General features: G+C 46.7%; 1 protein-coding gene across 1 annotated transcript; it reads left to right on the top strand.

Annotated features, from left to right (window-relative positions):
• The first annotated feature begins 6471 nt into the window (after positions 1 to 6471).
• On the top strand, positions 6472 to 13751 carry CUEDC2 (CUE domain containing 2). Its single transcript, XM_010019164.1, has 8 exons — positions 6472 to 6565; positions 7384 to 7527; positions 7851 to 7912; positions 9343 to 9476; positions 10601 to 10771; positions 11067 to 11128; positions 12773 to 12833; positions 13230 to 13751. Exons 1-8 carry the CDS (start codon positions 6492 to 6494, stop codon positions 13374 to 13376), a joined length of 855 nt encoding a protein of 284 aa, XP_010017466.1. The 5' UTR covers positions 6472 to 6491; the 3' UTR covers positions 13377 to 13751.
• Positions 13752 to 14695: the final 944 nt, after the last annotated feature.

Below are 14695 nucleotides of genomic sequence, written 5' to 3'. Positions count from 1 at the left end.
GAGCGCGGGGAACCCGCGCGTTCGGCTTCGCTCTGGGGTGCGCAGCGCGGAGACGCGCCGGGAGGTGTCCGGGGCGGGGGAATGCGTGTGTAACGGAGGCATCTGCAGGCCGAGGTCTGGGCACCGGCACCGCACGGCCGGCACCGTCTGCGGTGTGAGCTGACGCGTTTTGCACGTGGGTCGCGGAGGCTCCGGCTGAGCGCGGTGTGTTTTGGGGGCTCGGTTGCCAAATGCTGTCAAGCCCCCAGTTCTTGTCTGCTAGCGAGGGGGACAGACCCCGCGGAAATCAGTAATGCCGCGGAGCTGCCCAGGCGGTCGGTGTGCGATTATGGCTGGCGGGGGCCACCCCCGGCGGGGGGGGGGGGGTGGTGACCACCCAGGGCTGGGGATTGTGGTGCTGTGGTCGTGGTGATGTGCCCAAGCACAGCGAAGCTGCAGAGGCGAAGCCTGGCAGTCACTTTCTGGTCTGGCTGGTTAAAGCCAAGAGCAACAAGTTGTGCTTCGCAGTGGCAGTGAGGCCAGCAGTGCTTTAGGAATACGTAAGTGGTGGTCAGGGACCACTGCAGGCCTTACTACATAAATTCTGAGTTTTGTAAAGCGTCCTGGCATGGCAGTGGGTTTGAAGGCTGACAAGTATGCTGTTCTCACATCCAAGTTAGCTTTTCATGTAGTGCATTTTATTCCAAAGGTTAAAGCTGTACCTTCTGTGTTAGGGGAAACAGTCACAAGTGACATAAAGCATAAGACACCAATATGCAGAGAATGATTCTTGTGCTCCCTCTCTAGCTAATTCAGCTTTCCTTTTCCATAAAGGAGACTTGCTCCCTCATTGATGAATTCGGCCAAGCAGTCATAGGATGGACCCTTGTCTATTCCACAGGCACTGAAGTGACTTTGTAAACACTGGCAGTGAGCTGAGGTCCTGACACAAGTGGTACTTCTGCTCAGGTAAGGGCCTCATGTGAGCAGAGCACCCAAGTATAGTTCAGTGTAGATCTGGGGGGAAGGGAAGAGGCTGGCCACTGGCATTACTATTTTCTATTACAGCAATTTAGTAGGACTAAGTTATTAACAAAACCTTGGCTTTAATGTTAGAGCATTAGGCAGTTAATTGTGCTAACGTGCATAATGACCTCAGCCTGCTTTCCCATAGCAACCACACTGTGAAAGTCCTTTCAGGGACTTCTTTAGCAAGCAAAACAAAAAACGGGAGCACTGAAATTACGTCTGTAAGGTGTTACTCAGCCCAGAAAGTTTTCTTCTAAGCCAGCTAAGTTTCAGGAGGTAAAGTAGTTCAGTGGAATGTAGCCACAGTGTGCTCTCTGTCTCTGGCTTTTGAGAGATTTCCTCTGAGGCTGTGTGTCTGAGGCTACACTGTGAGCTCCTTATACCCCAGGGATCCACACTTCCCCAAGCACAAGTACGCGTGTATACACACACAGAGCTGTGTGAGACATGGTCTGTGCTTTCTCATAACAAGTTTTCAGAGAGAGCATAGTGAGCCGTCCCTGTCCCATTACTTACTCAGGAATAATTACTGAAACTTGAGCTAAAGGAACCTTCTCGAGGTGTTCTAATCAATCCCTCAGCCAGATCAGATTTACCTAAATTTTGTCTAACCTGTTCTGAGAAACATCCAAGGCATACAACACCTATCTCCTTCCACTTGCAGAAATGTGAAGTCATTGGTAGGCAAATTTATGATCTCATAAAAGTTGATACACATCCAAATGGCAGTTCCTCTTGGCTCAGAAACACCTTCCTAAATTTCTCTCCTCAGTCTGTCTTGTTAACATAAAGTCCAAGGCACAGTCAGTCATTCCCATCTTGTCACATTGACATTTGAGAATGATTACTGACATTTGAGTTGAAAGAGCCTTCGGAAATGATCTAGCTTTATGTAAACGTTTCAGATTTTCACCCTTTGTTTCTTTTTAATAAAGGCAGATTCATACAAGTTGTACAAAAAGCAGTTTGAATATAGCATAAATAGATATTTCAGACACCACAAGGATAACAAGGCTTTTAGAGGAGTATTATTTCTACAGCTGTTTAAAAACAAAACAAAACCAAAAGCACCACAAAACCAACAAATCTGACATGAACATGCAGGAAAATGCAAGGATGATGGAGATGCTACATTCTCAAGACAGACAGTAGGGTGGCAAACTCTGTTGAGCTGCTGGCCAAAGTATGTAGTACAAAAATGAGTAATTTTCACATTTAAGAACTCATTCAATTTTTCTCTGAGGTAAGGAAATATATATGCCACGCAATATTATGTAGATCACTCCTGGTATTTCAAACCAAGTCTGTCTTAATGAGGTGACATACAGTGCTCCAATGCTTTTTTACTCTTTAATAATAAAGCCCAGTGTTTAAAGACTGAAAAGTGACACGGATTTCCAAAGGTTGAAAGTCTCGTGTGCAAGACTGTGAGGCTTCAGCTAAGAGCAGAGCAATAGCAATACCATTTCTTGACCATATGTTTTGAAGAAGTAGATTCTATGCAAAATGTTAAGCAGAGCCCACATTATAATGACAAGAATGGAGAATGACATATAATGTCATTATTTGTCATTAAATAATGACAATTATTTGTCATTATATAATGACAAATGCAGAAGGCCTTTCATACGTATGTTTGAATTGACTGACAAATACTGAAGTGATCTTAAAATCCTCATTACAATTACAGCCAGGAGTTCAGAGCAATGGTAACACCTTTTCAGTAAAATTGAGTTCTCAGGAGAGTGTTTCCTCCTGCATTTGAGTTTTAGATTGCTCTGTGCCTTATAAATCACTCCTTCACAAAACTGTGCGCTTAGGATAAGCCCGTCTAGTAAATCTCCCCCTTACCTACTACAGGTCTCCACTAGAAAAAATTAGGCATTTGCAGGTACAATGCATCAGGTGTGTTGGTGTCCTAAGTTACATAACTCTAAACTTGGCTGTGGGGAAAGGACATGCAGCACCACCAGTTTATTCCTTGAAGAATCAATTTTAACATGTTTATATATGTTTTTAACCAGCTCTATTTCAAGAAAATACGCACCAAATCTGAAAGGCCTGAGGACCTTCAGGATTTGTCTTCCACAAGCCTCATTTGGGCAAGACCATTATGCACTACAGATCCCCCAGATGTTAAGTTTTTTAAGGACTGTTTATCATGTAATAAAATTTCTCCCTTGTGGCAATAAATGTTCAAATGCAAATGCATTTGTCTCTCTTGGTGCCTTTGGTTTTACAGGACTAGGGATGGGTTCTTCAGGTGAAAGGTCATTGTCTGACCTTTGAAGAAATACTTGATCGCCAAGCTGCTTTCTATCCTTCAGTGTAAGACTCTGCTTTTGTCAGTTACAGTGTTTCTTTTCACCAAAGGCAGTCTAAAGGTGGTAGCTTGCCTTCTCTGGATGTAAACCTTAAATCCAAGTGTGCTGGTGGATGGATTTGACTCAGATGCCAAAGAAAATTTATGCCAAAGAAAATTTAGTTGTTAAAACGTGCTGCCTTCTTTCCTCTCGTAGAAACAGTAGAATAGCCTTTGTTCAGATACTGCATGGTAACTCCACAGGAAAATACCTGAATATTTCCAAACACTTCACACCAGCGTTTGTTGTGGCTGTCAGAGGTTGAGGAATGGATTCAAGACCAGTTAGTGTCTGGCCGTAGCTACGATAATCCTGTTGCTGAGTTACTTTTTTCTGTGTTTCTCTCATCCCAGTCTGACACTTGCCTGCAAGTGTCTTTGATTAAGGAGATGAGTGATTTTGTCTGTGCTATTGATCAGAATAAATTACCAGCACTTAATTTATGGACCTCAGAAAAGTGCCTTTGACATGGTGAATTGTGCTCTGTGGTTCAGGTAATTGGGTTGTCAGGAAATGGTATTGGTTACTATAGAGTTATCTCTCATATAATATTGGCCTGTTTCACAGAAATGGACAGAATATTTTAGGCTTCCAGTTCCCAGGATGTCATGAAGACTAAGAAGGAAATAAGCATTCTTCTTGATAGCAGTGACCATAGTAACTACATTTTGACTGCTATTTCTTGATTTCACATCCCCAATTTCTGTAAAAAAAGAAAATTACTTTTCTTGTACTTGCAAGTTCAGGGGGCTTGGTGGTTGCCAGCATTTGCAGATTCAGCTTAAAATGGGGCAGAAACATGCTGCTTAGGACAGTGTTCTTGCCAACAGTGAGATTCAGAATCTTATAATTGGCTTTTTGATGTCTGAGAAGGATAGAACAAAGCCCACTTTTTTTTCTGGGTACGTTGCAAAGATGACAAAGATAAACTTGGTTCTGTCACACCACGAGAGAACACACAAAACACAGAAACAAATGCGAGGGAAAAATGCAAACAAAAGACTCTTGCGACGCTGAAAAAAAAGCAGCTCAGCAGCTCACTTCAGGTGTGCATGAAGAGCTCCTGCCTGAAGAATTTTGGAGTCTTGTTTTCCTCTAATGTGATGAAATGGGAATTTTCTAATTGAAATTACAGAAGGCAAAGAAAATTTTTAGCTTAAGACAGAAACAGCAAATAATCCTTTCTGATGATGCTTTTCTCTGACTGTTTCTGCATGTGCTGTGTTTGAATACATGTATGTTGGTACAGCACTTATTGTTCATTTCCCCAAGTGAGAGGCACATGTGAAGAAGGTTTGCTTTCTCCTTTAGATAGTGGATCTAGATCAGTGGGAGGGTTGATACTACTAGTAGCTGCAGGAAGGTTTAGGTGATTAGATGGCTTCTGCGTTTAGCTTTGAACACAGTGAAAACTGGGGCAGTTCTCTGTCTGAGTATGTCTCACTGTTCATGTCCTGCTGCTGTGAGGTTCCTTCTGTATTTCTCTCCTGCTGCCCCAAGAGAATGGCACTGACACAGGGGTTCAGTAAAGGTAGCAAAACCTGCATTTGTTCAAAGTCTTGAAGAGTAGAAGAGCACAGACTGGGAATATTTGATGGGGAATCACTGCAGGGAGATGCAATGTGTGATGCCATATACCCAGCAAAGCACTTTTGCACAAGCTTATGTCACAGCTTTCTCCCTCAGGATCGAGAGTCAAATCTCTAGAGCTTCAATATGACTATAACCAGGGGCCAGTCTGCCTGGCTTTGGTGTGCTCCTCTGGGCAGCCACAGAGGAGTGCATGTGCTCTCTTAGCCCCTGCAGTGGTGGCCTGATGCAGCTTGAATGGGCCCTGAGGTGAGACGGACCTACCAACAGGCTGCTGGTCTTTAGTTCTCTCTAGGTCCTGCAAGAGCAGTGCTGAGTGCTGTGGGGTGGTTTTGTCTGTATCCTGCTAGCTCTGGATGTCTCATCTCAGGCCGGGCCTCATCAAACCTTTTTGTTTCCCATGGGAACAACAATCCTGTTTTTCAGCAACCCACATGACTGCTCCATGACTTCTGTGTCAAACAGATCTGGTCAGGTCCTGGTGTGGTTGGAACGAAGGAGCTGCACTGGTGGGAGAATGATAACCTTTGGAAGCTATCTGGCTGATGACCACATGAGTTTCTCTTTAAGCAGGGCTAGTTTCCTTCCTTGGAAGAACTCGGTGCTTACACCAGGAGTTTGTCCACCCAGCAGCTTTGTAAACCCCAGGGGAAGGAATGGTTAAGGAATGTCTTTTCTCCACCTGTTTCAGTCCAGGCCCAGTACCGATAGCTGAAGGAGGGCTGCGAGCAGCCCCCATCTGCCATTGCTTCTGTAGGAGCTGTGTGATTCTTAGAACTCCCCTGAGTTTTGGATTATCAAACGCCACTTGTTGCAGCTGCATCAACTGCAGAATGGTTCATTTACTGAGCAGAACAACAGGCTCCTGTTTGGGTGGGATTCCACTGGCAGTCCGTGCCTGACCTGGAGACCTTTGATATTTTGGCTGGCAGACTAGTTGTCTGTGCCCTGCTTGGTATTTCCCTGTAAAATATGCTCTAGGTTGTCCTTTCTTTAGGAGACATTACCCTTCCTCCCACTTGTTCCTGTGTCCAAGCATCACTGCAAATGCTCTTGTCTGAAAGGTCCACCCCTCTCTGCACTGAGCATGCGAACCCACTAACTTGCCAGACAGCTCAGCATTCCAGCTCAGAAGGTGTCCCTGAAGTCCTGCAGCTGGACACATCTGCATTTCCAGCTTTGCTTCCTGGAGGGGACGTTTTAAATGTACAGTACAACTGCATATTGCCAGCATCAGCACGAGCTGGAGAGGCCCAAGATACTGGGACTGCTGTGGGCCGGTATTTCCAGTTGATTCTAATACTGCTGGTTGGTACGGTTATCTTTGCCTAGTGTTACCCAGGGATGACAAGGAGGAGTTTGTGAATTTTTCTTGTGAGAAGAGCACACTGGCCTATACCAAGCCTACCTTTTGATCTTGTTGATATTTTTATCTGCTTCTTGCCTTTGAAATTACATGGAGTCTTCTTTTTCCTCCTGTTTTTGGTGTGTTGGTTTTGTTTTTTTTTAGAGAAAAAGATTTAGAGAGACATGGAGCTTGAAAGAATCATTCGAGACACGCTGACACACTTCATCCAGTCCCACATCCCTGCAGCAGACCTCAGGTATGTTGAGTTAGCAAGATCCAATATCATTGCTCTAGACTGAACCCTGCATTAATTGTCCCTCTACACATTATACTGAACTCTGTAGTTTTCCTGTACTTTGTGTTACCTTACCTTAAGTCAGATCCAGGATACAGATAATTTGCACAGGCTCTGATGGGACTGCTTGAACAACTATCTAGTAATGTCATTTCTTTGATGACCAAGATGATTAATTTCCTGTCCAGTAATATACATTAGAACATGGGATTCTCTTCATTCCACAGAGCTCCCTAAGGGCTTTCTGAGCAGCCTAACAGTATGTCAGAGCTTCCCCTGTTTTGAACTCTGCCAGCATGCAGAGATAAGTCACCTTGAGGCTGGAACACAGCAGCTGTTTTGGCAGCTGGTGGCAGCAGTGACACAAGTGTGGAGAGCAGCAAGCAGAGAACACTGCACCCCACAGAAATTGCAACTTGACAGAATATGGTGACCCTACCTGAAACACCAGTCAGCACAGAAAAGTGAGGGTTTGAGCACTTGGAGTATTTTGGTCAGCTCAGCTGAAGCACTTGCGGGAGCACAGCATCTGGGCATATGCTAGAGCTTTCCTTCAGTGCTGCCCAGGACAGCAATGCGGTATTTCATCTGTAAATGCTTCCCAGTTGACCACTGACCAGCTGCTACCTCGCTTTACGGGTGGGATCTGCCTAAGATACAGTCCACAGCAGTCCTTCTACTTCTCTATTAGAGACAAGGTTAGAGGGAATGGGATGGAGAGAGAGAAAAAAAGGGCCTGCTGACTCCGCTGCCACATCCCATGTTCTCTCTGTCTCCAGGGGGATGGATGATGTTTTCTTCTCCTATATCACGGGTGTCCTGGAAGAGCTGGGCTCACCAGAGTCCTCCGAAGAGACTTTTGACATGGACACTTTTGTGGAAATGATGGAGGCGTATATCCCTGGCTTTGCAGAAATCCACAGGTATGTGAATGTTACTGCTTTGTACGTGCAAGTGATGCACTAGGGGCCTGGACCCAAGTCTCTCAGTACTGTAAGTTCTTTAGCTATACCCAGTTAAAGATGTATTAGTACCAAACCTGTGCTATTGTGATTAAGTCAGTCTTTGCCCGATACACAGATGCTAATCCCCGTATAGTTTGCAAGTAGGTCCTTGGTTATCTAAAATGCTAGTTTATTTTGTTGGGCTGCCCAACCAGCTTTGTCTTTCTGTAATGAGATAGCTAAGTAGGACAGGATACTGCTTTTATTCCTCGCACTAATTCTACAGTTTCTGTCTCTTGCAGTGGGGATATTTGTGAAATGATGTTCTCCCTCTCAGAGAGGCTTGGTGAAGCTCGCAACAAAGGTGAGTTACACAGACTATTTCAGCACAAGATATATTCTCATATGTTTTCAGTCTAAGTATTTGGAGTTGAGCAATGTCACAGGATAAAATACAATCTTGTTTGCCACAGTTAGGCTCTCAAAAGGGACCCTGAATTGACTGACAGGTTTTTTTTGTTTTATGTTCAGTTGGGTTTTTTATATCAATACATGGGAGGTTTGAGTCATGTGGAATACTGTTCAAGACATACTAGGTGAAAAACACTTGATCAGATCTCCAAACACCTCTGTTGAGATCAAATCCAGAGTAATAAGGGAGAAATGGCAGATACTGTGCTGCTTGTTGAAATTCTACTGTAGGTTAATTCTGAAAGTAAGGATTTCTGCCTGCTTCTGTTAGCCATCTGCCTAAGTGACACTACCACTGGGCAGCCATGTCAGGTGCATCATCAAGTACAGAATCCAGCTGATTACGTGTATCACTTCTAGACTTTCAGCATCCTCAAAGCTCACTTCCCTTTCACCCATGAACCCTGGCATGGCTGCAAAATCAGCAGTAATGTGCCCTGGCCTGCACACTGCAGGACTGCAGAAGACTGCGCTATCACAGTGGCCCTTTCTAACCTCAGCATTCATGATCAGCTGGATTGCTATATTAATCAGCTCCAAAGATACTTCCCACTAAAGAACAGACAGGTGAAGTGCTTGGATATAAAACCTTTCAGAACATAACCAGGCTGGGTTTTGCTTATCTAGCAACATTATTGCTGTCTTGCCAGAAGGCTACACAGCATAGAACAGACAGTCCTGTCTTTTGTCTTACTTGCTGCTTTCTTGAACTTGACAAAATCTACTGCTCTGCTCCCCTGCATCTACCTTTTGAGGATCCTGATGTAGCCACAATGTGGAAGGACAGCACCATCCCAGTTTTAGAGAGGACAGGACAGAGGTGGAACAATTACAGTGACACAGAAAGAGCCTGTAAAGAGAGATGCATCAGAGTAACCTGATCACAGGATGTGCTGGCTCACATACAGCCTGGGAACTACCAGAGTGTATTCCCAACCTTAAAATAAAAACCATGCCTTAATTCAAAGTTTTGCAAACACCAGAGAATTCTTAGAAATGTTAAATGCCCTAAGTATCCAGAGCCAAGGCATTAGAGGGCCGAGAATTGACATAACTGAATTCACAAGCAGCCCACACCCTGTAGGACCTGGAAATGCAACATTCAGGAGCTCCAGCATGCGCTAGCACTGCCTTCTTGCAGGTCAGGGTGAGCAGAGCAGCTGTTGCCTCTGAGGGCAGGACGAACAGTAGTGCTTCCCAGTCTCGTCACTTAAGAAAGGATTTGCTTGGCAAACAATGCACTAGCAATCTAATGGCAACAGAAAACACAGAGCTCTAGCCTTAGTGGGACTGTTCCTCAGGAGATATCACTATGTCTTTAAGAAAAACCTGGCCAAAAGGCTGTGGAAAATGGAAGTGAAGCACCCTCTGAAGACCTGACCAAGGGCCAGGAGCCTGGAGCTGGAGCCTGCAACGGGGAAGGGCAGTGCACTCTAACAGATGGAGCCGGGGCCCAGGTATGAACACCCTGCAGAGGAGCAGGAGCAGTGGGGACAGTCACCCAGCACTAGGCTACCAGCACCACCTGAGGGCGTTTTCTGGCTCTGGAGGGAATGACAGCATAGGCTGTGACAGCATCACTGGTGTCTGTGATCTCCATGCTATGGCTTGAGCAAGACTACGTCAGTAAATGGAAAGAGAAAATTACATGCTGACAGAAGAACATGAGCCATCACTCTGGCTCATTCTTTCCAGCCAGTGGAAAAGATGAGCCAGAGCAATGGTTGAGAGAGCCTGTCCCAGTGCCCTCAGAGATCCCACAGCAGCACCATGGGGATGCCTCTACAGCACTCCACCTCACTTCACCCTGTTCCCCTTACCTCACTCCACAGTTTGAGGTGGATCACCATTTCTCTCCCCAGCTATCTTACAGTATCTGCACAGGAAGCAGTCCCATCTGTGTGTCAGTCCTGAAGACGCCAGTCCAAACCCTCAGTCGCCTTCTGTGCTGTGCGTTTACAGAGCTATACAGCACTGAGTCATTGGCCCAGCAGTCCTGATCCTGCAGCACCATTCAGCATGACCCATGCCACAGGCATTGCAGCACCTGGCAGATCCCCCCCCCACCTCCTTCCCTTGCACTCTGCTTGCTCTTTTTCCAGTACTTACCTCTTCCTGCTCTGCAGTGCAATGATTCTGCATCCACAGCCTTCTACCAAATGCTGCTGCTGTGCTTCCTTCTCATGTAGCCACAGGTCACTGCTTAGCAGTCCCTTCCCTTTCTGATCAAAGCATATACAACTTCACAAGGCAAGCAGGAGTTCAAGCATTACACCATGGCGTTCAGAAAGCTCACTCCTGAGAAGGCATATAGCACAGCCACACAGATGAGTCAGTTCAGAGGAGCCCTACTTTAAAGAACGTTGAAATAAGAGGGGAAAAAGATTAAGGAAGAGTGATGCTTTGTCCTTGCAAAGATACAATCCCCTGTTAGCTTTGGGAATGGTATTTAGTCATGCTTGTAAAGAGAGAGAGCCTTCAGCTAAGGGCAAGCTGAGTTTCCTGACAGTGCAAAACCAGAAAGGCCCTTTTCAATAGCTCACCATATCCCCACCTTACCTCTGTCTCTTGCTCCAACTAGGAAGGCAGTAACTTGAAGGATGGTGTGGAGCTGCTACTGGAGATGTTCCCGGCATGTACCGTGAGCCAGGCAGAGAAGGCGCTTGCCATGGCCTTGGGGAACTTGGAGGAGGCAGTGCAGTTAATTGTGGAGGAGAAGGTGGAAATCGGCCCAGCAGGTGTGAGTGTAAAGGTACAGTACTCAGAGCTGGGTGGCAGCAGGCCAGAGCTCAGGGGCACATGGGTGTCCCTGCTCTCTGCTGCAAGCAGCTTTAACCACAGGAACTTTCTGTGCAAAGAGGCAGGAGGATCACGCAGAGCAATAGCCCCTCTCCCTTCCCTTTGCTCTGTGCCCACCACTGAGCCAGCACCCCGCTTCCCACAGGAGCTGGAAGTGCTCCACCAGCAGCTGGGCTCACCAAGCTAGCAGGGATTAGCTGTACACCCCACATGTTGTGCCACTCATACACCACCTTGTCTCTTCCCAGGAACTGGCACGGCCCCGCAGAGCACCCAACCATGAGGAACTCAAACAGGTTATCCTACAGAAGTAAGTACCCAGCAGCAGAGAACCCCTCATTCTGCTCCAAATAAAGGAATAGGTGGCAGTTTGGGGAAGGTGAGAACAGTGCAGTCTACAAAGAACTTGGGGTGTACAATGCTTAGTAAGGATGCCATGAAGCTGATTTAGGTATAGCTGGATCCACCTATACATACAAATACAATCATCATGTGGGGGAAAATAGGTTTGGGTTTGTTTTAGAGCTGTGGCATAGGAACAGGTTACCTGCACCAGCTGGGTCACACTGCTGGCTGTGTGTGAGGTTTCAGTCTCCTGCAGGTACAGTCTAAGTCACAGTACTGCCAGCTGAGGTCCTGGTTAAAAGTTCAACATGCAAACATCATGCTGCAGCTCAGGTAACACACTGTGACTTGTAAAACTACAGCAGCTCATTCATACCTCCATCCTTGGAGACAGTCCAAACAGGGCTAAAGACATCTTTAAGAGACTGCGTGTACAGCAACATTGGGAAGATTAAATCTCACTTGTTGACTGTGTGAACTCAGCACATTTAAAGAAACCTCTCTGAAGTCCCCTTATGGACTTCTTGGGAATGAAAGCAGCTTTAGATTGGTTTACCTTTATTCATTTCCAAAAGCATTTAATTTTCAGTAGGAGAACCCACACTGTGGTTTCATTGATCTGCTTTAAGATCTCAGCTTTCATGAGTATCCTGTGGGCATGCAGATTGCACATGTCTATTCAGCCGCATCTTTTCCACCACTTTACATCCTCCCCAGTGACAGAATAAACAGTCAATGGTCTAAGGAAGATAAAGCAAAGCAGAATGGCATCCACGCAGAATCAGCTATCCCTGTCCTTGTTCATCTCCTGTGTAGGCCAGTTTCAGGGCAACACGCAGGAGAACAAAAAAAAGCACAAGCTGATATTTATGTTTCTGAGAACTTCACTTTAATGACATTTTGGCAACATCCTGTACTTTAAACATCACTCAAGCACAGGTACAGGGAGCAGATCACCATAGCTGAAGATACACATGAGCAACTATACTAACTACTGAGGGAGAAGTCATGGTCAGTTGTGCTGTCCGCCTGCTAAGCCAGCACCAGTCTCAAGAGTAGTAACTCAGCAGTACAGCAAGCAAATGCTTGAGCCCTTATGTTTCAGTCACACAGGGCATGAGGTGATGCTTTTATGAAGTTGATTCCAGTACAGACCTGTTTCACAGTCAAACAGTAGGTGAAGCGTGAAAGGAACACCATCTCTTCAGGGCAGAAGCAGCCAGCTTGGTCCTGTAATCTCACCTCTGTCTCCTTTGGCTGCCATCAGTTGAGCTGAGGAGCAAAGCTGCCCCAATGGCAGAGCACACCAGACCTCAGCATGTCTTTCAGTTCTGCAGTGGCCATCAGCATTCTGAGCAGCCTGAGTTTTCAATACCCTTCCCATATGGCCAAGGGTGCTTCTCCAGGAGAATCCTGCTGGATTCTCTCCAGAAGGATGACATGCTTCTTGCCTGTTTATCCAAAGGACAACATTAAGTGCTCCTAGCTGCAATCTAGGCACGCAGGACACATTGTACAGCCACAAACCAGCCAGGGGAGAAAGGACATAGGCTATGAACAGCTCCAGGCAATGCATGTTACAGTGTTCACTAAATGCATCTTATTTCAGATATATGATGGTGGATAGTGCAGATGATCAGAAAACACATCGACCAGCTCCACCCAAAGAGGTAAGAAAAGCAGTCCCAGTTCACCAGCAGTTTGAATGTCCTTCGGCTACAAGGTTTAAAAATCAGGCTGCAAGTCCAGAAAACAACAGGGCAGAACAAAGCAGGAGCATTCACAGAGCCAGCTAGTAAGCAAAGAGGGAAGATTAGTTTAGCTAAGGGGTGGCAGGGTCTGTCAGTTCCTACCACTCCTGACTAGCATGGCTCTTGCTCCCCCCGCCCCCCCCCAGCTTCCTTCCAGTTTTGCCCAAGATTCCCAACACAAAGGATGGGTAAAACAGCCCACCCCGGTCTTCCTCTGCCTGTCCCTGAAAGCACAGCTCTGCTTCTGCTTGTCTCCTCCCTTTCCCTAGCAGCGTAGCTGTCCACCCACTTGGTGTTAATGTCTTTCCTCTCCAGGCTCCCAAGAAGTTGATCCGCTATATCGATAACCAGGTGGTGAGTACAAAGGGAGAGAGGTACAAAGACATCAAGAAGCCTGAGAGCGAGGAGATGAAGAGAACCTACATCAGCCTCAAACCAGCCAGGAAGTACAAGTTCCACTGACAGCCAGGTCCTCCTGTTCTTCAGCCTCCACCTCGCCAGCCAGGCATGGCAGGATGGACATATGGCACTAGGGATGAGGGGACCCCTCCACCTGTCACTAACTGGAACTAACTCGGGAGCCAGGGCACTACTTTCAGCTTCCTCAACTAACCCAGCTGACAGGAGGCCTCTCCTTGTGTAGCTGTCCCTCTGCCCCCAGGGGCACACTGCAGCAGCTCTCCAGGGCCTGGGCATTCTCTGCTATTCCTTGCATGGGACAATTTTAGATCTAAGATGTGGCTTGTGCTTTTGCAGCAAACTTTTTACAAGTCTGCACTGTTGCTTTAAACTGAGTGCCAGTGTTAATAAAGATGATGCAGGTTGGTGTGTAGTTCAGCTAGAGCATGCGTATGCTTTATGGACACCACCTCCAATCCCTCCTGGGGCCAAAGATAAGAGCAGGGTCATCCTCTCTTCCGCTTTATTCTCTTCATCACATTCACCACAAGATGTGGCTGCTGTTTGATTAACCAGTTGGCAGATACAAGGGCTGAGGCTGAACTTGAGACCAGAGCTAGGCTCCCTGCCAACACCACCTGCAGCACTCCATAAGCTCCAACTGACAGCATGGCAAGGGCTCTTGTGATTTCTCAACAGTATTGGATGCCAAAGCTCCAGCCATGCAACATGGAGCAGGATATAATAGCTATCCTGGGCACTACTGAAATGTTAAGTTAGAAGCTGGGGCTAACAAATAGGAATGACCAACTGCTTTCAGTGACAGCACAGCTAGGTTTGGCGTTTTTCTCTCAGTGAAACTGCAGTTAGGAGCAAGTTCCACCTGAAAACAACTCTCACCCTGCACCAGCCCAAACCAACACCCTAGGCCTGGGCAGACACACTGCTTACTCCTGGGCCATGCCAGCTCTTTGGTGTCAGGCTGGCCAGTGGCTGCAGGCTGGAGCTGGGCTCACTCTGCCCTCCTCCCACAGCTCAGAGGGGCCTGCCCTCTCCCAAGAGGAGGGCTGGCAGCTTTTCTCCTTCGCTCCAGCTGGCCTGGTGTGTTCCACAGCTCTTCTGGCATGCGCTGCACAACACCCCAGGGGACAGTCCCCATCAAAGACTCTCGTGCTCTTGGGACAGCTGCCATTTAGAGATTTAAAATGCAACAAATAATAAGTCCTATCTATTAGCTGGCCTGGCCAAGGCCTGTTCAGCACCATGGTGTTCCTGCAAGTCACTCGCTCTCTCCACGCCACTGCAAAGGGAGTTACTTTCCCCAGAGGCACCAATGAAGCCCACTCAAGAACACCCACCCGGTGGCTGCTAAACAGCCCCAG

This window comes from Nestor notabilis, unplaced genomic scaffold (genome assembly GCF_000696875.1).
Source record: "Nestor notabilis isolate BGI_N333 unplaced genomic scaffold, ASM69687v1 scaffold22417, whole genome shotgun sequence".
Classification (NCBI taxonomy): domain Eukaryota; kingdom Metazoa; phylum Chordata; class Aves; order Psittaciformes; family Psittacidae; genus Nestor; species Nestor notabilis.
This window is presented reverse-complemented; position numbering and strand designations above follow the sequence as displayed.